General features: G+C 37.7%; 3 protein-coding genes across 8 annotated transcripts; 2 read left to right on the top strand and 1 right to left on the bottom strand.

The window, feature by feature from the left end:
* Window positions 1-1,826: 1,826 nt before the first annotated feature.
* LOC102075787 (sialic acid-binding Ig-like lectin 10) lies at window positions 1,827-17,199 on the top strand. 6 transcript variants are annotated; one of them, XM_025911194.1, is made up of 13 exons: window positions 1,827-2,231; window positions 2,348-2,473; window positions 2,844-2,941; window positions 3,246-3,635; window positions 3,895-4,215; window positions 4,349-4,606; window positions 13,196-13,453; window positions 14,058-14,342; window positions 14,436-14,717; window positions 14,827-14,932; window positions 15,020-15,089; window positions 15,200-15,243; window positions 15,918-16,047. In XM_025911194.1, exons 3-12 carry the CDS (start codon window positions 2,890-2,892, stop codon window positions 15,203-15,205), a joined length of 2,028 nt encoding a protein of 675 aa, XP_025766979.1. In that variant the 5' UTR covers window positions 1,827-2,231; window positions 2,348-2,473; window positions 2,844-2,889; the 3' UTR covers window positions 15,206-15,243; window positions 15,918-16,047. The 6 variants fall into 6 exon arrangements, with proteins under 6 accessions (XP_025766979.1, XP_019219898.1, XP_025766978.1 ...); XM_019364353.2 differs by lacking the exon at window positions 15,200-15,243 and having other exon boundaries at window positions 1,830-2,231; window positions 15,918-17,199; XM_025911193.1 differs by lacking the exon at window positions 15,200-15,243 and having other exon boundaries at window positions 1,831-2,231; window positions 4,349-4,427; window positions 13,275-13,453; window positions 15,918-17,199.
* A 955-nt stretch (window positions 17,200-18,154) lies between these two features.
* On the bottom strand, window positions 18,155-19,393 carry LOC112848130 (uncharacterized). The gene is made up of 2 exons (XM_025911211.1): window positions 18,815-19,393; window positions 18,155-18,729 (listed from the first exon to the last, which is right to left on the bottom strand). Exons 1-2 carry the CDS (start codon window positions 19,183-19,185, stop codon window positions 18,459-18,461), a joined length of 642 nt encoding a protein of 213 aa, XP_025766996.1. The 5' UTR covers window positions 19,186-19,393; the 3' UTR covers window positions 18,155-18,458.
* Window positions 19,394-19,486: 93 nt separating this feature from the next.
* Window positions 19,487-26,018, top strand: LOC106098674 (uncharacterized). The gene is made up of 8 exons (XM_025911202.1): window positions 19,487-22,361; window positions 22,522-22,767; window positions 22,998-23,369; window positions 23,831-24,106; window positions 24,244-24,504; window positions 24,624-24,738; window positions 25,208-25,274; window positions 25,445-26,018. Exons 2-8 carry the CDS (start codon window positions 22,725-22,727, stop codon window positions 25,523-25,525), a joined length of 1,215 nt encoding a protein of 404 aa, XP_025766987.1. The 5' UTR covers window positions 19,487-22,361; window positions 22,522-22,724; the 3' UTR covers window positions 25,526-26,018.
* The last annotated feature ends 158 nt before the right edge of the window (window positions 26,019-26,176 follow it).

Here is a 26,176-nt window from a genome sequence, read left to right as displayed (position 1 = left end):
CGCCGCGAGGGAAGCAGTTGTCTCCAGCCCACTTCAACTTGCTTCCCCCTGCAGGTTGCTGTTATTGTTTAAACACAGGAATATTCATAAAGCTTGTTGCTGTGTTAGCTAAGACAAATTACTATATATGTTTACAAAGTGTGCTGTGCAAGCGTGGTTATACGATGTGAGTGGTTATACGATGTGAGTGCAACCCCCCAGGATGTTGTTGTTATCTTGTCCTGCCAGGTGGTCGTGCACATACTCATATGCGTGGGTTACATAGGGAGCAAACAAAAGCATTCTAGCTTTTTAAATGGCAACCTACAACACATTAACCCTAACATTTATAGTCTTCTATTCTTACTACAGCTTATCATTTGTCAGTGCTTCTCTTTACATTTCTGTCCTCATAATTGTGCTTATTTTTATTTATGTTGTGTTTGTCTCGGAAGTTTGTATGTTTATTACATATAACTGATGTGTAATTTCTTTTTAACACCCTTTAAATTGAAAAGCTAGATTAAAAATGAGCACATAGAAAGTATATTGTTACAGCTGTTTTTATGTTTAATGGGGTTTTTGCACATTTGTCGACCTCTGTGGGCAGCTAGAAAAATTGCATTTCTTTACAATGTTGTGAAACCTGTTGAACTTTACAGCTTTTTTGGACAAGTGTCAGGCAGTTATGTGCTATTCCTTAAGATATGTGCAAAAACAGACTCGCAGACTCTCACATTTAGAAGGGGTTTCTTCAGGGGGCGTATGTGATGTTTGATTTGGCAGATTTTTACACCAGATACCCTTTCTGACACAACCCTAAAGGGATTTGTGTTTTCTCTTTCAAAGCAAACACTGCTCCTGAACAACATGCTTGTAGTACGGGCTATTCTTTGTAAAAAAAAAAAAAAAAAAAATCTGTGTTATTCAAACACATCAAAACCATCAGATTCATGTGGTCACAGAGCAAGGTCATGATAAAAAAAAATAATGCTGATGGAAAATCAGAAATGGAAACAGTAAACAGGGACTAGATTACAGTTGCAGTATTTTCATGTTGTCCTACAATAAAGTGTTTTTATATATGTGACAATCACCATGTTATGCATGTAACCTATTGTATAAGATAAGATTGTGCCACTTGCTGTGTAAGATACAATAATTAGGATTAATGTGCGATGTTTGACCGTGTCATGACCTATTGTGATAAGAAAAAGCCAAAGGGTCCTGACTGGCCTCTGGCCAGGACCTTGGCTGCTACCTGACCCTGCAGCTGTGTTTGGCTGGAGGACGGGTGGGAAAGTTACCCAGCAGCAGGGGGCGGGGATACTGGTACCTATATATAAGGACACCCTTTCTTCCTGCTGCTTCTTTCTGTCCATCTCTGTGTTGCTCTGCTGTCTGTGCTTAAGGCTGTACACCCCAGGGTTTTGCTTTGCTTGCTTTCTGCTATGTAATTCTCTTGCTAAATGTCTGTATGTATTTTTCCTGCTGTTCATGTGATTCAATGTATTAAACTCTGTTTCTTGAATTCTACTTTTTTCCAGATCATCTTTTTGAGTGCTTGATTTTAATTGGATCTAAAAAAAAGTTGGATCTCCACATCGTTGGTGGGATAAGGTTATCAGGATAGCTTCAAAATTTGCGACCACAGCTTTTCTGATTAGGTAGAGGATCAATAGGGTGCCCATAAAACAGGGGGACACTCCCATAGGATTTAAAATCTTGGACTCTCCACCATTTGGTCTTAGAGCTGAAAAAGCTTCTCGGATGAGAGGTGAAACGTCTTCAGAAACCTAAAGAAGTCCAGACGCCTTTCTTTCCAAACTCCTTAGAGAATGCCCTGGATGACTGAGAGCCTTCACAGACAAAATAAACAGAAGGCAAATCAAAAGAAAACATAAACCCAAAACCATTAAAATAGTTATTGTTATATAAGTATTGAAGACATAAACAATCGCACTGGCAACCAAACCAACGAAACCAAAATCTAAGGAACATAACCAAACTGAGAGTATTTCATGAATTTAACATTCAAAAATACTTCTGTCATGGTCTCCGAGACTCTCACATATCCTGCCTTTTTCTCTCTCTTGTTTTTTTCAGTTTTTCTCTTGCACCTGTTTTTGTGGGCATTGTGTTTGTATTCATTGTATCTAACAAACCTGAAAATAAACCTACTTAACTTTTCCCAGTGATCAGCAACAACTTATCTTTATAAAGTTTCAGTCATTTTTGTTGTTTTTACAAAGGTTTGTTTTTTTTCAGTACTTGATGAGTATTTTATTTGAGCATATATAGTGTGATATAAAATAATAACTTCATAAAAATGGGTCTGCCCTAATTCAGTTTGAACATGTACTCACAGTTCCTGAAATCCTGTTGTAAAAAGAAGGAAGAAAGAAAAAAGAGAAGTGAGGAAGAGAAACTTTAAGGATAAAGGTCAGCTGAGACCATGGTGGAGAGAAGAGTGGTGAAAGACCACACAAAAGAGGTAAAAAAACAAACATTTAATGCTTTTTGTGGAAAATATATTTTAAAACACTAAATGAACAGCAGGATTATATAAACGTGTGAACTGTGTGAACTGGTCAAAAAACTTGATAGATGGAAGCCACTTTTTGAATTCATTAAATGATACAGATGACCTAAAGTTACATGGAATATGACAGAGAATATGTAGTAGTAACAGTTTGTGTGTGTTTACCATAAAAACTTTAGGGTAATGGTGTTGGCACAGTCGGTAAAATGAGTACATAACTATGGAATAACCAAGCACGCAACATCCTGTATTGCGATGTGTGATGTAAAATGTTGCATTTCCTTTGTTCTAATCTCTCTTTACTTCATTTGCTGCAATAAAGTTTGTCTCTGGAGGGAGAGACTGAACGTGCTGATAATCAAGTCAGGATGTTTGTTCTGATCTGGGCAACTTTCCTTTTGTGTGTGTGTGCTGAAACAGGTTTGATTCTTCTTCTTTATATTCTTCTAATTCTGCTTTATTAATGTTTTGTTTTATGCGGTTATGTGTGCGTGTGTGTTTGTGTGTGTGTGTGTGTGTGTGTGTGTGTGTGTGTGTGTGTGTGTGGATTAAAAGTGTTTTTTTGACATGCAATCAGATTATAAGTATAAATTCATGTAACAGAATTTAGAGAGCACATAAATTAATAAGATCACTGTCACCTGTTGACTTGTGCATTATACAACTATTCAGATGAACCAAATATTCTTTGCCTCTTTTTTTATCTCCTCCTTTGTATTAACAGGCACATCACAACAATGTGTTGGACAATACTGCATCACACTTAGTGAGAGACTAACAGCAGAGGCTGGACTCTGTGTTGTGATCCCGTGTTCTTTCACTACTGGTTTTGGATTTACACCCAAACATATAGTTTGGTACAAATGTATATATTCAAGATGTGACTATGATGATGAAATAATATTTCACAGCAAAAACAATATCCACGTTCGGTATGGCTTTGAAGGACGTGTGTCACTCTTAGAGCCTGATATAAGACAGAACAACTGCAGCATCATCATTAATGATCTCAAAGAGTCGGATTCTGGATCGTATCGGATCAGAGTTAATGGTGAACTGAATTGGAGAGAAAATGGATTTGCATCTATTCAAAGGACAACTGTCTTAGTTGAAGGTACAAAAAACTGCATCAAAAAAGGATGTTGAGAATAAATCTTGGTTTTTGTGTTACTTTATTTATTATTTTTTTGTCTCAAGTATGAAGTTATTTTGCACATTTATTTACCCCTGTGTGCTGTTAGAACGAAATACAAAGCTTTATGTTCCACATGCACATGTTTAACATAATTTCCTATAATTTAAGCCAAAATATAAGTAGTTGATGAACTTCAGGCAGTTAACCAGATTATGCTAATGTTCTGTGTTTCCACTAGGTCTTAGTCAGAAACCCAGAGTTAAGATTCCCACACTGACAGAGGGACAGCAGGCCACACTGACCTGTGTTGCTCCTGGTCTCTGCTCTGGATCTGTTCCTGAAATCACCTGGACATGGAGAGGAGCAGGAGGGACTGAATCTTACATTACAGGAAACAGCACTGATTTCAGGACTAAAAATCTAACTGCTTTCACACAAAGACACATTTCAACTCTGACTTTCAACTCCTCTGCTGAACACCACAACACCAATGTCACCTGTAAAATCCGCTTCACTGGGAAAAAAACTACAGAGGGGGATTCAACTTTAAAAGTAAACTGTGAGTATTTTTACTATTTAATGTTGCATGCTGAAATCTTTTGAAAGCAGTGTGCTCTCTTAGTCAACTGGTCTTGCAGGAAAGAGAAAAAGAGAAGCTTCATTATTGTGTAATTTGTATTTTTGTGTAACAGATGTGAAGGAAGTTAACGTCACTGGGGGCACAAATGTGAAGGAGGGTGAAACTCTGAATCTGACCTGCAGTGTTGAAAGTTTTCCTCCATCTCCTATTATGTGGTCTAAACCTGGTTCTGATATAACCCTGCACAATGACACTGGATCAGCCACACTCTCCATAATTAATGCTACAACTGAACATTCTGGACAGTACGTCTGTACAGCAAAACATATGAACAATACCCTGCAGGAAAACATCAATATAACAGTAATATGTAAGTAAACAAATTTGTGCTTTTTTCAGTCAGGTAAGCAGCAACGCTGACATCCGCTAATGGTGGATGGTTTTGTCCATCCTAACACTTAACTGATCTTGCACATTAATAAAGTACAAATAATTAGTAAAACTGGCTAATATTTCTGAAGCCAACTAGCAAGGGCAACATTCATTTATAGAGTTGACAAATAGACATTTGTAACCTAGCTAAGCGTCTGTGTACCTACCTCTCAGATGTTTGGTTAACATGGAGCCAAACATTCTGATCAACTTACTGCATGTGTCAGGCTTTCAGGTTTTATTTTAATTTCACACCAGGCTGTTTTCTTTTTTTTCTTTTCTTTTCTTTGTATATATATACACTAAGTATTTGAGATATTTTTCCTTCTTAATAAACCGAATGTGTGTCACAGATAAAAGGAAACTTTAGATCACTGGGAATATAAGTGTTAATGAGGGCAAAACAGTATCTCAGCTACACTTGTGATCCAGAATGTGACAGTAGATAGTACCAATGTTGAATGTGAAGTTAATACTTTCACTAAAATTATATCTTACCTTGTTTATGATGTTGTTTATATTTCTGATCATGTGTTTTCAGAGTTTTCAAAGATCCAAACTGTGCAAATCAAAGGAAACATTTGCATTAAACAAAATATCTCAACAACATTCTGCACACTACGCATCAGTCAGCGTGACAGAGATATCTACAGTAGCTACACAACAGTATAAATTTAGAGCATAGGTTGGCAACCTGCAGGGAGATGTTTAGCCTCTCAGCTGTGGCTCCAGGAAACATATTTTTATTATATATATCTGTGTGTGCGTGTGCTCTCTTCTGTCTTACAGCTGCTTGTGTGAAACATTGTGGTTCTTGCAGTACAGTTCTTCCCTGGATTGTTGCTGGTGTATCTCTCACTTTGAATACCTTCTGCATAATCTACATATGGTTCCTTTGGTATGTTTCTCCACATGTATTTTTATGGGGTTTTTTGACTCTTTGAATGCAGTCAAGACTTTTAGACAATAATGAGCTTCTGTTTCTTCTCATCAAAGGAATTCAAGAAAAAAGGTGAACCTACATCAGGAGGAGAGAACCTACATGTCACTGCAAAAAGCGGATGCATCTCCAGATTATGATGTTATTGCACAACATATAAACTGAAAAGTCAGGCATCAGATTTCCAGTCACAAGTTTCAGAAAGCTGTGCTGTTGTAATGGCAGTCTGTTATTATTTTGTTAATTATTTTTTACGTTGCATTGTAGGGAATGTTTTATATGTAATAAACTACACTTTTTATTTCAATTTATACATAGAGTCCATTCAAATTGTTCACAAAGGAGTCTGAAAGGCAGAACAACAGAAGACCACTAAGATTCATAGCACACAAAATGGATGCTGATTGGCTCAGAGAAGTCCGGCATGATAATGCAATGATTTCAGCACTGAGTTTGACAGCATGGCAAGGTAGCAATTATGAAGAGAAAAGACTAGCAGCCAAACATCCAGGATGTCAGGCAGAGGAATAATTACAGAGATGAATATATCACCTAGAAAATGACACAAAAAAGTTTATTACTCTACCTTAAACTTTTCCTAAGAAATCATCCACAGGTACAAATTAGAGGCAACAATCTTTTTAACTCAGGGGTCTCAAACTTGAGCTGTGGGCCACTGCTGGCACTCATTGGATGGCCACTTTAGTGTTCAAGTAATACAAAAAAAAACCCAAACAAACAAACAAACAAGAAAACACCCGCCAAACTTTTCGAAAATGTGGTGTTTTATTTGCTTTTCTAAATTTTTTTAATAGTTTTATTTAAAAAGCAAAAATAGTTTTTTGCTTTTTAAATAACTTATTTTAACATTGCACTCAACAACCAACAAATCCTTCCCCCAAAAAATGTAACTTCATGGGCCAAATTGCATCATATTTCTTCAGGCCAAGTAAAGGTGATGTGGGCCACAAGTGGCCCCCACTCCGCACGTTTGAGACCCCTGGTTTACATGGACTAATCACAGAGCATGCCTGTTTTATGATTATGCTATGCTGCATACACAGTTTGTTATTAATATCAAGGGAAAACAGTCATTACACAATAAATAAATCTCTTTGGACTATGTGGCCAGTATGTTAAAGTGGAGCTAAAAGCAGACTCAGAGGAGAGAATAATAAAGATTTTAGTGAAGGTAGCTGGGTGAGCATCTGGCTGAATAGCAGGGTGTGTAAAGGAAAGGTTCCGACCTTATATTTCCAGTGATCCAGAGGAGAGCAGGGGCATAGGCATGTGAGAGCGGTGAGTTTGCGGGCTGACTTGGTGAGTTTTGACAGCAGCGACCAGCATCTTGGTGATTGTACTGCAGGTGAGTTGAATCAGAGTCTTTGGCAAGAGAACTGAGGCACAAAGAGACGAAGGTAAGCACGAGGCAAAAAACATGAACAACAAGTAGCATGAAAGCCTGGTTACCACCGTGAGGTAGCTGACAAACTGGGAGAGTGAAGGGCTGAGCTTGTCTTAAATGTCATTCTGCTGATTGCCATTGATGGATCACTGGCTGCAGAAGACCACTGAGAAAGGCTGCAGCAACTGCTGCGACCCCACTCCAGTTCTGCCGGAGGTTTCTTCCTGTTAAAAGGAAGTTTTTCCTTCCCACTGTTGCCAAAGTGCTTGCTCATAGGGGGTCAGATGATTGTTTGTTTTTTTTTCTCTGTATGTATTATTGTAGGGGCTACTATACAATATAAAGCGCCTTGAGGCGACTGTTGTTGGGATTTGGCGCTGTATAAATAAAACTGAATTGAACTGAATTGAATTGGTGGGAGAAGCAGGTGAGAAAATAGGGCTACACCCTCATAGGTGGGCACAGGAAAACACAGTGCCCAAGTCAAAAAACACCAGACACTCAGTTTTCTCTTGTTCCTTCCTTACCATTGCTAACTAACATATTAAATGTATTGCCAAGCAAACACTTGCAAATTAATGTCAGAGTTTCACCTCTGATACTGCTGGATAAACAGAAACTCACTCAGGAACGAGGTCACACAGAGCTCTGGTTTACACTCGCCGCGAGGGAAGCAGTTGTCTCCAGCCCACTTCAACTTGCTTCCCCCTGCAGGTTGCTGTTATTGTTTAAACACAGGAATATTCATAAAGCTTGTTGCTGTGTTAGCTAAGACAAATTACTATATATGTTTACAAAGTGTGCTGTGCAAGCGTGGTTATACGATGTGAGTGGTTATACGATGTGAGTGCAACCCCCCCAGGATGTTGTTGTTATCTTGTCCTGCCAGGTGGTCGTGCACATACTCATATGCGTGGGTTACATAGGGAGCAAACAAAAGCATTCTAGCTTTTTAAATGGCAACCTACAACACATTAACCCTAACATTTATAGTCTTCTATTCTTACTACAGCTTATCATTTGTCAGTGCTTCTCTTTACATTTCTGTCCTCATAATTGTGCTTATTTTTATTTATGTTGTGTTTGTCTCGGAAGTTTGTATGTTTATTACATATAACTGATGTGTAATTTCTTTTTAACACCCTTTAAATTGAAAAGCTAGATTAAAAATGAGCACATAGAAAGTATATTGTTACAGCTGTTTTTATGTTTAATGGGGTTTTTGCACATTTGTCGACCTCTGTGGGCAGCTAGAAAAATTGCATTTCTTTACAATGTTGTGAAACCTGTTGAACTTTACAGCTTTTTTGGACAAGTGTCAGGCAGTTATGTGCTATTCCTTAAGATATGTGCAAAAACAGACTCGCAGACTCTCACATTTAGAAGGGGTTTCTTCAGGGGGCGTATGTGATGTTTGATTTGGCAGATTTTTACACCAGATACCCTTTCTGACACAACCCTAAAGGGATTTGTGTTTTCTCTTTCAAAGCAAACACTGCTCCTGAACAACATGCTTGTAGTACGGGCTATTCTTTTGTAAAAAAAAAAAAAAATCTGTGTTATTCAAACACATCAAAACCATCAGATTCATGTGGTCACAGAGCAAGGTCATGATAAAAAAAAATAATGCTGATGGAAAATCAGAAATGGAAACAGTAAACAGGGACTAGATTACAGTTGCAGTATTTTCATGTTGTCCTACAATAAAGTGTTTTTATATATGTGACAATCACCATGTTATGCATGTAACCTATTGTATAAGATAAGATTGTGCCACTTGCTGTGTAAGATACAATAATTAGGATTAATGTGCGATGTTTGACCGTGTCATGACCTATTGTGATAAGAAAAAGCCAAAGGGTCCTGACTGGCCTCTGGCCAGGACCTTGGCTGCTACCTGACCCTGCAGCTGTGTTTGGCTGGAGGACGGGTGGGAAAGTTACCCAGCAGCAGGGGCGGGGATACTGGTACCTATATATAAGGACACCCTTTCTTCCTGCTGCTTCTTTCTGTCCATCTCTGTGTTGCTCTGCTGTCTGTGCTTAAGGCTGTACACCCCAGGGTTTTGCTTTGCTTGCTTTCTGCTATGTAATTCTCTTGCTAAATGTCTGTATGTATTTTTCCTGCTGTTCATGTGATTCAATGTATTAAACTCTGTTTCTTGAATTCTACTTTTTTCCAGATCATCTTTTTGAGTGCTTGATTTTAATTGGATCTAAAAAAAAGTTGGATCTCCACATCGTTGGTGAGATAAGGTTATCAGGATAGCTTCAAAATTTGCGACCACAGCTTTTCTGATTAGGTAGAGGATCAATAGGGTGCCCATAAAACAGGGGGACACTCCCATAGGATTTAAAATCTTGGACTCTCCACCATTTGGTCTTAGAGCTGAAAAAGCTTCTCGGATGAGAGGTGAAACGTCTTCAGAAACCTAAAGAAGTCCAGACGCCTTTCTTTCCAAACTCCTTAGAGAATGCCCTGGATGACTGAGAGCCTTCACAGACAAAATAAACAGAAGGCAAATCAAAAGAAAACATAAACCCAAAACCATTAAAATAGTTATTGTTATATAAGTATTGAAGACATAAACAATCGCACTGGCAACCAAACCAACGAAACCAAAATCTAAGGAACATAACCAAACTGAGAGTATTTCATGAATTTAACATTCAAAAATACTTCTGTCATGGTCTCCGAGACTCTCACATATCCTGCCTTTTTCTCTCTCTTGTTTTTTTCAGTTTTTCTCTTGCACCTGTTTTTGTGGGCATTGTGTTTGTATTCATTGTATCTAACAAACCTGAAAATAAACCTACTTAACTTTTCCCAGTGATCAGCAACAACTTATCTTTATAAAGTTTCAGTCATTTTTGTTGTTTTTACAAAGGTTTGTTTTTTTTCAGTACTTGATGAGTATTTTATTTGAGCATATATAGTGTGATATAAAATAATAACTTCATAAAAATGGGTCTGCCCTAATTCAGTTTGAACATGTACTCACAGTTCCTGAAATCCTGTTGTAAAAAGAAGGAAGAAAGAAAAAAGAGAAGTGAGGAAGAGAAACTTTAAGGATAAAGGTCAGCTGAGACCATGGTGGAGAGAAGAGTGGTGAAAGACCACACAAAAGAGGTAAAAAAACAAACATTTAATGCTTTTTGTGGAAAATATATTTTAAAACACTAAATGAACAGCAGGATTATATAAACGTGTGAACTGTGTGAACTGGTCAAAAAACTTGATAGATGGAAGCCACTTTTTGAATTCATTAAATGATACAGATGACCTAAAGTTACATGGAATATGACAGAGAATATGTAGTAGTAACAGTTTGTGTGTGTTTACCATAAAAACTTTAGGGTAATGGTGTTGGCACAGTCGGTAAAATGAGTACATAACTATGGAATAACCAAGCACGCAACATCCTGTATTGCGATGTGTGATGTAAAATGTTGCATTTCCTTTGTTCTAATCTCTCTTTACTTCATTTGCTGCAATAAAGTTTGTCTCTGGAGGGAGAGACTGAACGTGCTGATAATCAAGTCAGGATGTTTGTTCTGATCTGGGCAACTTTCCTTTTGTGTGTGTGTGCTGAAACAGGTTTGATTCTTCTTCTTTATATTCTTCTAATTCTGCTTTATTAATGTTTTGTTTTATGCGGTTATGTGTGCGTGTGTGTTTGTGTGTGTGTGTGTGTGTGTGTGTGTGTGTGTGTGTGTGTGTGGATTAAAAGTGTTTTTTTGACATGCAATCAGATTATAAGTATAAATTCATGTAACAGAATTTAGAGATCACATAAATTAATAAGATCACTGTCACCTGTTGACTTGTGCATTATACAACTATTCAGATGAACCAAATATTCTTTGCCTCTTTTTTTATCTCCTCCTTTGTATTAACAGGCACATCACAACAATGTGTTGGACAATACTGCATCACACTTAGTGAGAGACTAACAGCAGAGGCTGGACTCTGTGTTGTGATCCCGTGTTCTTTCACTACTGGTTTTGGATTTACACCCAAACATATAGTTTGGTACAAATGTATATATTCAAGATGTGACTATGATGATGAAATAATATTTCACAGCAAAAACAATATCCACGTTCAGAATGGCTTTGAAGGACGTGTGTCACTCTTAGAGCCTGATATAAGACAGAACAACTGCAGCATCATCATTAATGATCTCAAAGAGTCGGATTCTGGATCGTATCGGATCAGAGTTAATGGTGAACGGAATTGGAGAGAAAATGGATTTGCATCTATTCAAAGGACAACTGTCTTAGTTGAAGGTACAAAAAACTGCATCAAAAAAGGATGTTGAGAATAAATCTTGGTTTTTGTGTTACTTTATTTATTATTTTTTTGTCTCAAGTATGAAGTTATTTTGCACATTTATTTACCCCTGTGTGCTGTTAGAACGAAATACAAAGCTTTATGTTCCACATGCACATGTTTAACATAATTTCCTATAATTTAAGCCAAAATATAAGTAGTTGATGAACTTCAGGCAGTTAACCAGATTATGCTAATGTTCTGTGTTTCCACTAGGTCTTAGTCAGAAACCCAGAGTTAAGATTCCCACACTGACAGAGGGACAGCAGGCCACACTGACCTGTGTTGCTCCTGGTCTCTGCTCTGGATCTGTTCCTGAAATCACCTGGACATGGAGAGGAGCAGGAGGGACTGAATCTTACATTACAGGAAACAGCACTGCTTTCAGGACTAAAAATCTAACTGCTTTCACACAAAGACACATTTCAACTCTGACTTTCAACTCCTCTGCTGAACACCACAACACCAATGTCACCTGTAAAATCCGCTTCACTGGGAAAAAAACTACAGAGGGGGATTCAACTTTAAAAGTAAACTGTGAGTATTTTTACTATTTAATGTTGCATGCTGAAATCTTTTGAAAGCAGTGTGCTCTCTTAGTCAACTGGTCTTGCAGGAAAGAGAAAAAGAGAAGCTTCATTATTGTGTAATTTGTATTTTTGTGTAACAGATGTGAAGGAAGTTAACGTCAGTGGGGGCACAAATGTGAAGGAGGGTGAAACTCTGACTCTGACCTGCAGTGTTGAAAGTTTTCCTCCATCTCTGATTATGTGGTCTAAACTTGGTTCTGATATAACCCTGCACAATGACACTGGATCAGCCACACTCTCCATAATTAATGCTACAACTGGACATTCTGGACAGTACATCTGTACAGCAAAACATATGAACAATACCCTGCAGGAAAATATCAATATAACAGTAATATGTAAGTAAACAACTTTGTGCTTTTAAACAGAGCTTTTTTTTCACTCAGGTATCTGAAAATATGAGTTCAGAGAAATTAAACAACTGTATTCAGACACTTTTAAATATGAAGCTGCCTCACATCTATGTATTAAAGAGCCATTGGAAACCATTTCTTATATTTTAAAATAACAGGCACATTGTGCTTTGGATATAATGCTTGGCATTGTTGTCATGAGCTTCCAGCATCTATCTTAATGTCTTTCTTCATTGCTCATAACTTCCTGTCACAGACAGCAACACTGACATCTGCTAATGGTGGATAGTTTTGTCTGTCCTAACACTTAACTGACCGTGCACATTAATAGAGTACAAATAATTAGTAAAACTGGCTAATATTTCTGAAGCCAACTAGCAAGGGCAACAACATTTATTATAGAGTCGACAAACAGAGATTTGTCACCTCGCCAACCGTCTGTGTACCTACATCCCAGATGTTTGGTTGGAGCCAAATGTTCCGATCAACTCATTGTATGTGTCAGGGTTTCAGGTTTTCTTTTCTTTTTTTAAAAAAAAACCTATGATAATTTTTACCTCCTTAATAAACCAAATCTGTGCCACAGAAAAAAGGAAACTCGAGATCACTGAGAATATAACTGTTAATGAGGGAATCACAGACCTTTACAATGAAAATTACACTGACCTGCACAACACTGCATCAGCTACACTTGTCATCCAGAATGTGATAAGAATATTGTGGACTGTACATTTGTACATCTGAATAGCAAAACATTTGAAGACAAATTTGTATTTACCTGTTTGAATGGTTTTATGATGGTGGTTAGGATTACCATGGGGAACAACTAAACTATGTATTACTTTTTCCCTATTTATTTCAATTTGTTTCTTCCTTCTAAAAAAAACTACTGTAATGTGCCCCACAGATATAAGGACACCTCAAATCATTGGGAATACAATCATAAAGGAGGGAGATGTTCTGAATCTGACCTGCAGTGTTGAAAGTTTCCCTCCATCTCTGATTATGTGGTCTAAACTTGGTTCTGATATAACCCTGCACAATGACACTGGATCAGCCACACTCTCCATAATTAATGCTACAACTGGACATTCTGGACAGTACATCTGTACGGCAAAACATATGAACAATACCCTGCAAGAAAACATCAACATAACAGTGATGTGTGAGTAAGCAATTTTATCCTTTAGACAGAGCTTTTATCCAGTCAGGTAAATAAAAATATCAGTTTAAAGAAATTAAACAACTGTATTCAGACACTTTTAAATATGCCAAGCTGCCTCAACATCTATGTATTAAATAGCCGTTGGAAACCATTTCTTATTACTTAAAGAATAGTTGAAAGTAGTTGAAAGTAAAGAATACTGAAAGTTGTGGCACATTGTGCTTTGGATATAATGCTTAGCATTGCTGTCATCAGCATCTGCCATCTCCTGTCAAAGACAGCAACGCTGACATTTGCTAATGGTGGATGGCTTTGTCAGTCCTAACACTTAACTGACAGCACAGACCTTTACAATGAAACTGACCTGCACAATGACGCTGGATCAGCTACACTTGTCATCCCAAATATGATAAGAATATACTGGACAGTACATCTATACATCTGTACAGCAAAACATCTGGAGAAAAATTTGACTTTACCTGTTTGAATTGTTTTATGATGGTGGTTACCACGGGGAACAACTAAGCTGTGTATTATTTTTTCCCATTTTATTTCAATTATTTTCTTCATTCTGAAAAAAAAACTACTGTAATGTGCTCCACAGATATAAGGACACCTCAAATCACTGGGAACACAATCATAAAGGAGGGAGATGTTCTGAATCTGACCTGCAGTGTTGAAAGTTTTCCTCCAGCCCTTATCATGTGGAGAGATCTTAGCTCTAAAGCAAACAACAAACATAGTGGAGCTTACACTAACCTGCATAATGACACTGGCTCAGCTACACTTGTCATCCAGAATGTGACAGCAGAAGATTCTGGACAGTACATCTGCACAGCAACACATCCGGACACAACTGTAACATCATCTGTCAGTGTGATTGTGTCTTGTAAGTAGATAGCACTAGTGTTTAATGTGAAGTTCATATTTACACTTAAAATCATACCTTACATTGTTTATCTTTCTGATCATGTGTTTTCAGGGTTTTCAAAGATACAGAATGGCTCTGGATGTGTGCTTCAGGCAGAGGTTTTGACCTGTGTGTGTATCAGTGAAGGGTTTCCTTTACCTACCATCAAATGGCCGCTCCTAAAGAACCACAAAGAGTACTCTATCAAAACGACTGTGTCAAACCACACAGTCAACAGCACTGTCAGTCTAAATGTAAAAAACTATGGTAACAGCACTGTTGAATGTGTGAGCAACAATGAAAAGGGAGAGGCAAAAAAAAATCTCATGATTCAAAGTGTGTCCAATACAGTGGGTATGTATTTTCATTTTCATAAGTGAGACCTTTGCATTTCTAAAATCATTAGAAAATTGACTGTATATAATTGAAAGCATCTGTTTCATGTTGTTCCATTTGAGTACAGCTCACTCACCAGTTTTGATCCTGGGATATCTGGAAATCATCATTGCCTTTTTGATTGGAGTAGTTCTTTCTGCAGTTGTTTGCTGTTTGATTAAAAAATGTTCAAGGTACGACACTTATTTTTTTATATTTTCAGTTTTTTTAAATAGATGTATTTACACTTGACTTTAATAATGTAAAACCCTTTTATTCAGAAAAAAAACAAAGAATTCTGGAAATTTGGATGAGACTTTGGAGATGGTAACAAGTCAGGACGATCCACAGGTATTTATGTTCATTTGGCTTTTTTAAAACATAATCATAAAGTATTTAATTGTGCACAAATTTCCTCAATACTGAAATATACATATTTAGTCTTTTGGTTTTCTATATAGTTTTAACGTACTAAAAGAGCTGCAAGGATAAACAAGTACTGGAGGTAGGTTACTGTGTATTCATGATGCCTTTGAACTACAGTCCAACCTCTATCAGTCTGTTTCATCAGCATTTGCTTAAGGAAAATATATCCAATAAAAGAGGACAGAGAAAAAGAAAACTCATCTTGCTTCAAAGTTTTGCAATTTTAAAGAAACAGGGAGAGGTCAGTCCCAAAATTTAATTGGTTCTTTTCATAAGCCCACCCTTCATTTCTCCACCAAGTTTCATGATACCCAAAAGGGTAAGTTTTGCATAATCCTCCTAAATCACTGAAAACAGATAAATCAACATAATCCCAGTTATTCTGATTAAGATTATTTCATGAAAACACTGTGGACTATAACATAGGAATGGTGAACCACATATAGGTCCATAATTTGTTGGATAAAGACAGAATTTCTGTAGTTTTGCCTCTGTACACAGCCACATCGGATTGCTGCTATTTCAAACACCACGACTTAAACTTAATGGAAAAATGTAAGGAATGTGTAAGCATTGTGAAAAAGTAATTTAAGTTTGAATCCACCTGATTTTCAACCCACAGAAAAAAGAACTGCATGATTGCATGATTTTGACATAGCAGTATTGCAGATTTCCCAGATAGACACAATCTAATGTGCAATACTGGGTTTTTGGAGGCTGGTAACTGACTTGTATCATTTACGTTGTACCTAGCACATATATGATGGTCAAGAAACACAAGACAATCAGTCCGACCCACAAGAAGAAGTTGAAGATCAAGGTGTGGCAGCAGAGAAAGACGTGCCTGAACTCAGCAGTGCTCCGCAAGAAGTGGAGTATGCAGACATTGATTTTTCCCTGTTGAAAAGAAACAGCAAGTCAGAGAGAAAGCAAGAAAGCACAAAGACGGAGTATGCTGAAATTAAGAAAGCAATAAAAGGCAAATGGGAAGATGAAATGGTGACGGGCGAGGAGGAGGAGATGATGACAGAGATGGACTTGAAACAGTCTGAACCAGAAAAGGAGAAAGAGGAAGACGAGCCAGTGTACTCCACTGTGAATGATATAATCGAAAAAATTTGAGCAATGTTTCATTGTGGGTTTCCCTCGGATGAATGTTCTTTGATCTGATGGTTTTGTGTATGAATAATTCCACTTTGAACCATTTTCATCACACTGTGATCACCACACCTCTACATCTTAAAGTAGGGGCTATGCAAAATAAGGACTGGAGCTGGGACATCATTTTCTTAATCCCTCTGCTATTTTGCTGCCATGTTTTTGGTTTAATAACCTTTTCAGGTAACATTTTAAATGTTTTATAATGCAAGGGTAAGTGTGCCTCTTTGAACTGAACACATTTGCCTAACATGTAAAAGGTCCCCAGTCAGGACCAAGAGAAGATAGCAGGCACAAACCAAGCCTCTGGGCATCACAAGCTAGTGTACTCCTAGTTTACATCCCAATCCCCATTAAATAGGAGTGTTATGCCTTAAAAATCATCAGGCATAAAATCTGAGCCAAATCATATCAGGTGTGGCAATACTAACTTACCTAGATTGTATAAGGATAAATACTTGCTTTAAACCTCCATCAGGTGAGCACTTTTTAATGGCCAATATTTTTCTCATTCTGGGAAAATGTTACTCAACAAATTCTTCCCGGGATGCATTTCTCTCTGGATATTCTGTCATAGCTTAATGAGATTAATAATTTTGAGTATGAAACATGTCTACTGTAGGTTAAATGCAAATTTTAGATGTTTGATGTTGGAACAAATTTGTGTTTTCAACAGCGCCCTCACAGAATACTCATTGATAGTTTCAGCATGTAGACCTTGCTTTTTACTTTCTTTGATAGCAAAGTTTCTCCAGGGGAATTTAAGAGTGGTCAGAAGAATATTAGTTAACTTCATAAACTATAAATCAAAAAAGCAGCATTATTCTATGCATGCACACAGGTATGGCACCAATACGTTTTAAACAGTATCTGCTTATTTTTCTGTTTGTTTATATCGCTTTTTTCCCCCCTCTGCACATTTGCTACACTCACCAGCAGAGGGCAGAGTTAACCCTTACAGTTTTTTCTGATTGCTTAAGCACATTTTTTGTAACTATTGGCTATTTTTGCAAAACTCTACACACAAATAAGAAAACCTGTCACCCAATTATCAAAACATTGTAGTTCTCTTGCAAAAGCGAACACAGCTAGATTAACTCTTCACACCTTCGTAAAAATGGTGTTTTCGTATCAAACAGTACACACAAGCCATCATCTACTAAGCACACAATGCGCCACCTGCACACTGATGGTATGAATACAAAACACATCTGGCTTTTGCTTTCTCTGTGTACAGATGTCAATTTGAGGTCACACTTTTGTCATAGTGTCATGTAAACATACAAGGATCCAAACTTCAAGTATTGGTGTTTATTCACACTCATCAAAACCAAGACAAAGTCAGAACACAAAATAGGAATTTCACAAAAAAAGGGAAAAAAAGACAATCAGCCTACATCGTGTCGTCTTTCTGGGTCCGGCCACAAAATTTCGTCCACATCGCATGCGATATCCTCCAGTCCAAGGCACCGGGGAAAATATCTCCTTGAATGCCGTATCCAGGACTGACATGATGCCTGGTCAATATCTCCACATGCCTCCTCCATTGCCTGTAAAAGGGCTACCTGTTGATGAGGATGACGGTTGTACACTTTCCAGCGCCAGGCAGAGAAGAACTCCTCGATGGGTTTTAAGAATGGAGAGTATGGAGGGAGGTTGAGTGCCATGAAGGATGGGTGGTCTGTAAACCAGTTGCGGACCAAAGCAGCCCTATGGAAACTAACATTGTCCCATATGATGATATATCGGGTCTGCTCTGGTCTCTGAACAGTGAGCATGTCATGCAAGGTGTCCAGGAATGCAATATGTGTGCAGTGTTGTATGGGCCTATAGTTGCATGATGGTGAACAACACCATTTTGGCTTATAGCTGCACACATGGTTATGTAACCACCACGTTGTCCTGGGACACTGATGATGGCACGGTGTCCAATAATGTTCCTGCCACGTCTCCTGGTTTTACTGAGGTTAAAACTGGCCTCATCCACAAAAAGTAGCTCATGTCCCATTGTATCTGCTTCTAGTTCCATCACTCTCTGGACAAGACAAAACAAATGCAACACATCAGGCCCATGCACAGCACTACAGTATGCACTTCCAAATTCAGAACCAATGACACTAGCTTACCTGCACATAGTCATATCACAGTTGCTTTACACGTTCTGTTTCTCTCGAAAGGAACTCTGTAAATTTGCTTCATTCTTATTCTGTGGCACGCAAGTACACGACTTAGTGCAGAAATGCTTGCACTGTGTATATTTTCAAAGATGGTGTCATTATCAATTATGCGCTGCTGTATTTCGCGCAGTCTTATTGCATTATTGGCAATCACCATGTTCACTATATGGGTCTCTTGCTCTGGAGTGAACATTCTGCCTCTGCCCCCAACAGCTGGACGTCTAGCAATTCTGTGAAGTAACAATTTCAGTATTTTTGCATGCATGGTACTGTTGTGTTTCTCATTAGAGTATGGCAGTACTACAAAGTACTTACCGATTCTCATTTCGAAATGTCCTAATGATGCCTGCCACAGTGTAGTGGCTCAGTTTAGGCTGAACCCATTGGCCAGCTTCCCTCAGGGTCATCCCATGGTTGGTGACATGGTCCACTATTGTAGCTCTGATGTCATCAGTTATTCTGTTTCTTACTCTTCTTACTCTTCTTACCCTTCCTCTTTCCCCTCCTCGTCCTCTTCTTGCTCCTCCACGTCCTCTTCCTCCAACTTCTTCACCTCCACGTCCTCTCCCTCGGCCTCCTCTGATTCTCACTCTTCTCACTCTTGCTGCTTCTTCCATTGTACTCCACATAGACAGCTTACCTGTGGCCTGTTTATAGTGCTTAGGCTGATTGCAAAGTGGACTCATTATCTAAGACAGTTTTCACATGTGAAAGTGTGCCAGACAGTTGGCAAAATAGTGTTAATGATAGCCATACATGTGTATAATTTTGCTAGGAGTGTGTTGGAAATTTGGTAATTGAGTGTAAGCAGTGAGTTGTGTCTACAGTTTTGCAAAGTGTGTGTTACAAAATGGCAAACTGAGTGCAAAGCAGTGTTTGTGCTTTTAGTTTTGCAAACTCAGTGAGTGGTATTGCTATAAGTATTAATAGTTTTAGAAATTGTGCTATGGAAATCACAGTTAGGGTTTAAGCATTCAGAAAAAACTGTAAGTCAAAGTGTACCTTGTGGTCGTGAGACTGTGAACCTGGTGCTTCTGCACTGACAGCTTGTATATTTTGCCTGGTCCTGCTTGGTGAGGTAAAAAAAAAAAAAAAAAAGGTTAGATTTTCTACACCTCTGTTTCTCTATTTAAATTGTGTAAAACAAGCACATTTTAAACTGTTAAAACTCGGCCATATTTTACTCACCTGTTTTATATCATTTGTATTTTTTTCTGTGTGTCATTGTGTGGTGTAAATGTCTTGAACTTTTTTAATTTAAATAATTAATATCTAATTTAATTAGTAAATAATTAGTAAGCATGCACAAATCACACTTTGTATTTGTTTGATTCCTTATGTTGAGTTATGCTGGACTAATTCCTGACAGTGTCTGCAGAACACTCCACCAAGGTCCAACTGTCCAACTGTCACTGTGATCCACTGATCTAAGCAAAGACACAAATACCACTGCAAATTCTAATACTACAAATTATTGCAATCATATTGCCTGCTGACTGTGGGTTAGTGGTAGTGATGGGCAAAGCGAGGCTTTGTGGAACACTGAATCATTTGAAGCATTTAAGCAGGATTTGTATTGAGGATTAAAGATAATCTGACACCCATCTCCACAGTGACACACCTTCACCCACTCTTTTGCTAATCATCACATTTTGGTAAAAGCTATCTGTGGCACAGACAAGCACTGCGCACACACACACACACAACGGTGCATACTCATTATTACCACATGTTTGGGTGGATGGATTTTTTTCCATTCTGTTCCATTCATTCACAGTAGCAATACTCCGGCACATGGGAGTCAGAGCTGAAAATTTGTGCCTGTTTAAGTTTTCTCCTTGAAAGCAGAGGCAGTTTCTCTTGAGATAATTTAATACATTTTCAGCACAATGCATTACTCTCTCTTTCTGTGCTTGTGGAAGTCATTGGAGTCAGCGGGGGAGCTGGTCCTAGGTAGGGACTACTTGCATGTCCCCACCCCAGGGAAAAGGGTAACATCTCCTGGGTCTAGGAGCCGATTGTCCCTCTGGGGGCGAGGGTACCTGGACCTGGGGTATAGAGTATGTTTGGGGAGTAGAGTGTGTGTAAGGTGTCCATTTCTGTTTGTCTCCACATTGGGTGAGTGCTGAGTATTTGCGTATGTGTTCATTAGGGTGGGAATGCATGTTTGTGTCTGTGTGTGCCTGTTTGTCTGTGTCTATATCTATGTCTAAATCCTGTGGTAAATCATGTTGCTTCATTTTTTTTATTTTTATTTTTTTGTGGAAATCAGGTCCTGTTTGATTATGGAATGATATGAGGCCTGAGTGAGGCAGGAAGATATTTTACTCAGAATTATGGAAGTTGAGTCATACTTAGAGCTGTCAGCAAATGACCACCAGATATTAGAGCAAGAAGATGAAAGTTCAGGCAAAGGACAAAGCAGGTTTTGAGGAGCCTGAGAAGTCCATTATGGATAAAAGGAATTATGTAAGCTAGCGCTCTGAAGTTATGGGATTTGGTTTGTAAAGCTCATACAGGACACCGGCCTGTGAAGGGAATCTTTCCATGGCAGCTTTGTTGAAATCTATTTAAGAGAGCTCTCACTTTCCAGAGGGCTTTATTATTTCCCCCCTTATCAGAGACATCAAGGTCATTTGTTACTTTGACAGGCTGCCAAATGCTGAAGAATCTGTCTCAACTTATTGACCTGCTACAACCAGGAACCATTAAATTTTAATCTACTGATGAATGTTTCAGTTCTACAATGTTTTCAGTTTTAATGTTGCTTTCAGAAATGAGCATCTCCCTCTTGTTTGTGTGCTCATTAGTTTTTTTTCTAAAACCTTGTTGCTTGTTTTATGTTTGAGATCAGAGGTCCACTTATTTGGTGGCTGTGGGCTGCATTTCCTGTTTTCATGTTTTATAAAATGAATAAATAAATAAATAAAATTTCAGGCCATTTGAAGAGTGGCATTAATGCTACTTTCCCCTCAGAAATGAGCACCACCCTCCGGTTTGTGTGCTCTGATATTCTTTTTCTAAAACCTGCTTGCCTGTTTTCTGTGTGGTGTAATCAGACGACTACATGTTTGGTGGTTGTGGTTGTGGGCAGCGTTGTCCTCTTTTCATTTTTCAACTAAAACAAATCAATAAAAACTCAACCCGATTTCAGTATGTTGAAATTGAATTCATAAAGACAGGACAAGCAGAATTTAACGTACTTTAGCATAGATATTTTGTGTGTGTGTGCATGTGTGTAAACTCAACTGAAAATTTGTGTGTTTCTTCTAAATATTGTAATGCCTAAAAATTTCAGCGCCTATAAAACAACAACGTGAAGTATGGACCCTGTGAACATGTGAGGAAAAGTCCCACTTTTCACTACAACAGATGCTGAGTAAATGTTTTGTTTTGGAAGAGGTAAAATAACTGTACATTTATGAGATCCCACTAAATGAAAATTAAGACTCTTTTTGAAAAGAAAGCCCACGTGCTCTGGTACAAATGTGACCTCAATAGAAAAAGAAATGGTGGTTGACGTAGCGTTCTCAGACTCATGTCTCTGACAGAGAGGAAAAATGTATTGCTTGTTATTAAGAGGAAATAGGGCGACGTTAATAAAGTTATTGATACTCCAACAACTCGAATTAAAGTTTCACATAATGACATAATGTGACAAGAAGTTTTAGCTCTGCATCTAGTACCAAACCAAGAAAAAATAATCTCCAACAGAGTACAAAAAAAACTTCCTGGGAACATGTTGAAGTGCAAAGAGAGGTAACAAAGGAGGAGGAGGAAGAGAAGAAGAGTCAGTTCAAAGCAGACACGCTGCAGAGATCAGTGTGTGGACACAAGAGCTGGAGATTCACACAGAATGAGGGTAAAACACTTTTATCCCATTTTAAATTTCATTTCTTCTTAGTATTCTCTCTTCAGTACTATCATAAAAAAGTATTTCAGAATGAGCGGTGGATACTTAACTTAAGAAGTCCAGAGCTGGCAGCTTTTATTTAGTTATTTTTAACCTCTCCACACTCCAGATATGAAGAAGTGCTTTAAATTTTGATATTTCAAGATCCCAGTCAAGGTTATTGATTATATGTAACTACAGAAATAATACATATATCATTGTAATAACTTGGATTTATTTTATCATCCAGTGAACTTTCTGTGTGTTTGTGCTTTGGAAAGAGAGACTGTATCCTGTGGAGAGAAGCCGTGCTGTCTAAAGTGGCAAATCAGAATGTTAACTCTCATCTGGGTGATTCTGCTGTTCGCTGATAAAGGTATAGAAGGAAATTTTATTTAAATCTGAATTTACAAAGTGTAAAAAAAAAAAGGAAAGTAATGGTAATATGTCTTTTAACTTCTTTTTCATTGCATTGCTTATCTAAATAATACTGGCCATATATTACTCCAAATATCATTAACAATGGCAGCGAACTGCAGGCATTTGATTTTTCACAAACTCAGCAGACTCTCTCCTTGTTCGTCTCTTTTATTTTTGCATTTTCAGGTTTGACTAGGAGCACTCCTCCAGTCTGTACAAAGAGCAAAGACAATGTCACGTTAAGTCAAATAAATATAACAGCAGAGGCTGGACTATATGCAGTGTTACCATGTTCTTTTACTACAGACGATGGGTTTGATGCCAAAAGTATAACTTTGTACAAACATGGTAAAACAATATTTGACTCCAGTGATGATCAAAAAAACAACTCTGAGTTTCAAAGGCGAGTCTCACTACTGGAGTCTGACCTGAAGATGAAGAACTGCAGCGTCATCATTAATGACCTCACCGAGACAGACTCTGGATCATATCAAGTCAGAGTGTCTGATAACAAGACGGAGCATGGCTGCACATTGAAGTTCACAGTCACCGTTACAGGTATCAAATCTTACAGCAAATACCTTTAAATTCCTAATAGCGATAGCTTCACTAAATTATAGAAAGGTTTATTAACCACATCTGTGTCACGTCATGAGGACATTTTTGTTTTATATTAGATGCTTCTATATTTAAATATGAAACTGAAACGGTTCTTAAATCATTACCACACAAAAAATATTTTTTGTGAAAAAGATGCAGATTAAACAAATCTCACATAAATGATAGCTGTTGAATCTGCTTTTGTCAGGTATGAACTGATGTCTTAGTATACCTCAGTGGGGAGAGAGCTTATATTTGTCACAGAAAATCTTGTACTTAATACAACCACTTTTATTCCAAATCCCAGGGGCCTCTTACATGCTGTGCTAGAATCCCATCTAGGAACCCTACATCAGATTCTGACTTGTTTAAGTCATCATTCATTTGTTTCTTCATTTTTCTGGCACATTTTTTCTTAGATCTTCAGGAACTAAAGATCAGTGGAAGTACAGTTGTGAAGAAGGGTGCTACCCTTAATCTAACTTGCAATGCTGACAGTTTCATTGCATCTTCTATCAACTGGATTAAATCTGACTCCAACAAAAACTTGAACAGAAAAAATGAAAATAAAACCACAAAAGGCAATGGGTCAGCCTCGCTTACCATTTTTAATATGACACCAGAACTTTCTGGACAGTACAAGTGTATAGCAACACACAAGAACAAAAACATTACGAAAACCATTGATGTAAAATGTGAGTACATTTTTTCATATTTATTAATAATAAATAAAATCCTGTCCTACGCCATCAAGCTGAAGCCACATATGGAGGACATTTCTGTTCATGTGAGTTTACTGTGGATTTGACCTAATGTTGAGATTCTTTTTCAGTATTTGCAGCTGGTCCAAGAATTTTGAATAGCTCTGGGTGTGAGGTTCAGTCTGAGGTCCTGAGCTGTATGTGCATCAGTGAGGAGTTTCCTCCACCCACCATAAAATGGCCACATTTAAAGAGCCACACTGAGTACTCTGTAACAACCAACGTGTCAAACGCCAGAGTCACCAGCACCATCACTGTGTTTCTAAAACACTATCACTACACCACTATTGAGTGTGTCACCAGTAAAGATAATGAGCATATAAAGAATGAAGGTAAGCAGTTAGAACTAAAGCAAACCACTTTTAAGACATTTCACTCCCTTTTTTAGGTTTTAGGCAATGTCTTGAACAAGAAACATAAGTGAGCACATGTTTCACTCTTTTGATTTCAGATGTATTCAAACAAAGAAATGAAGAACCAAAAGTTAAGACTGCAGCACTGAGGGGGTTTCTGATTGGGGTCATTGTTTTAGCAATCATTGGTTTTTTGGTAACACGATGCTACAGGTACAATAACATTTTTAAATATACGTTTTTTATACTCTAACACTTTTTTGGTGTTAATCAGTGGATTTCTTTTTGTTTGTTTTTCAAGGATTCATGCTAATTCTAACATTAATCAATTAACCTGAACTTTTGTACATATCTTGTAATATATCCCAGTATCCAGTTTTGACTTCACTATTATTAGCACCATTGTTACAAGCTCATCTTTACTTGCTCAATTTTTTCATAAAGTTTTAACTCATGTAAAAGCTCATAAAGGCAAGTTAATAATTGTCAATAAATTGCGATTCTTAACTAATCAGGACAATATACAAAAATAAAGCATTTTTAAAAATTACATGTAGGAATCAATATATTTTTTGTCTTTGAGGAACCAAAGTTATCACAGAAAACACTCAAATTATGTGAACTTCTTGGCTTTGGTGGGGTCTTCAGTAATTTTCATTTCTATTAATTAATTTCACTCCAGAAAAAATCAGAGTTCTGAAAACCTGTCTGAAGACCTGGACGTGGTGACCACTGACGCTGTTCCACTGGTAATGTAAATTCTTAGTCTGACATTATGTGAATATTACACTAGTATTGTATTAATTAAATGTTCGGTAAAATATAAAGCTATACTCTTTCTGTCATCTAATTACATTTTACAGTTCTCTGGTTTTTACTAGCTAACAAAGGGCCTGTGATTTCTGCAATTGTCTGACAGATGGATGCTGATAAAGCAGCAACAAATAATAGGATCCATGAACCAGGCAAAGTTAAAAGAGAAGCTGAGTCTACTGCATAATCAGTGTCCGATGGTGATGTGGGACCAAAAGAGGTTGAGTACTCTGACACTGACTTCTCTGTGATAAAGAGGCATAGAAGATACAGGATACCAGAGAAATGGAGTATGCTAAAATTAAGACAAAGAAGAGAAAATGATGGGGTGTCTGCCTTTTTGTTTGATTATAGTTTTCTCTTGTTTTTCTTCGTTACCAACTCCTTTTTAGTGTCAAATAACTCAACGAACTAACGCATTAATGTTGTGGTTTGGCCACCCCTAGATGGGCCATAACAGGTGGACAGTGCCAGAAGGCTGATTGGTGTGATCAGTCCTCATATTTCAGTTGCCAGCTGGGACCAGAGAAAGGAAAGCTGCGCTAGGAACAAGTCAGCTGAACAGCTGCACAGTGCAATTTAAAAAAGTTGCAGATGAAACGTAACCAGCCCTTTAACAGCCTGTACATGTGGGTCCTTTGTGTCACAGATTATTATTATTTTATTTTGGTTTTGCTTTGCTGCTGGTAAATTGCTTTAATAAAATATTCTGTTTAAGTTGTGGACATTCTCTTTTTAACCGTTTGTGAAACATTAAAGGTAAAATCCTGAGTATTAATCCATTCTAGTGTGAATAGCTCTTACAGGTTACTTTAGCCCTTTAGAAATAACAGACTCT

The sequence above is a fragment of the Oreochromis niloticus genome, linkage group LG11 (genome assembly GCF_001858045.2).
Source record: "Oreochromis niloticus isolate F11D_XX linkage group LG11, O_niloticus_UMD_NMBU, whole genome shotgun sequence".
In the NCBI taxonomy this organism is placed as follows: domain Eukaryota; kingdom Metazoa; phylum Chordata; class Actinopteri; order Cichliformes; family Cichlidae; genus Oreochromis; species Oreochromis niloticus.
This window is presented reverse-complemented; position numbering and strand designations above follow the sequence as displayed.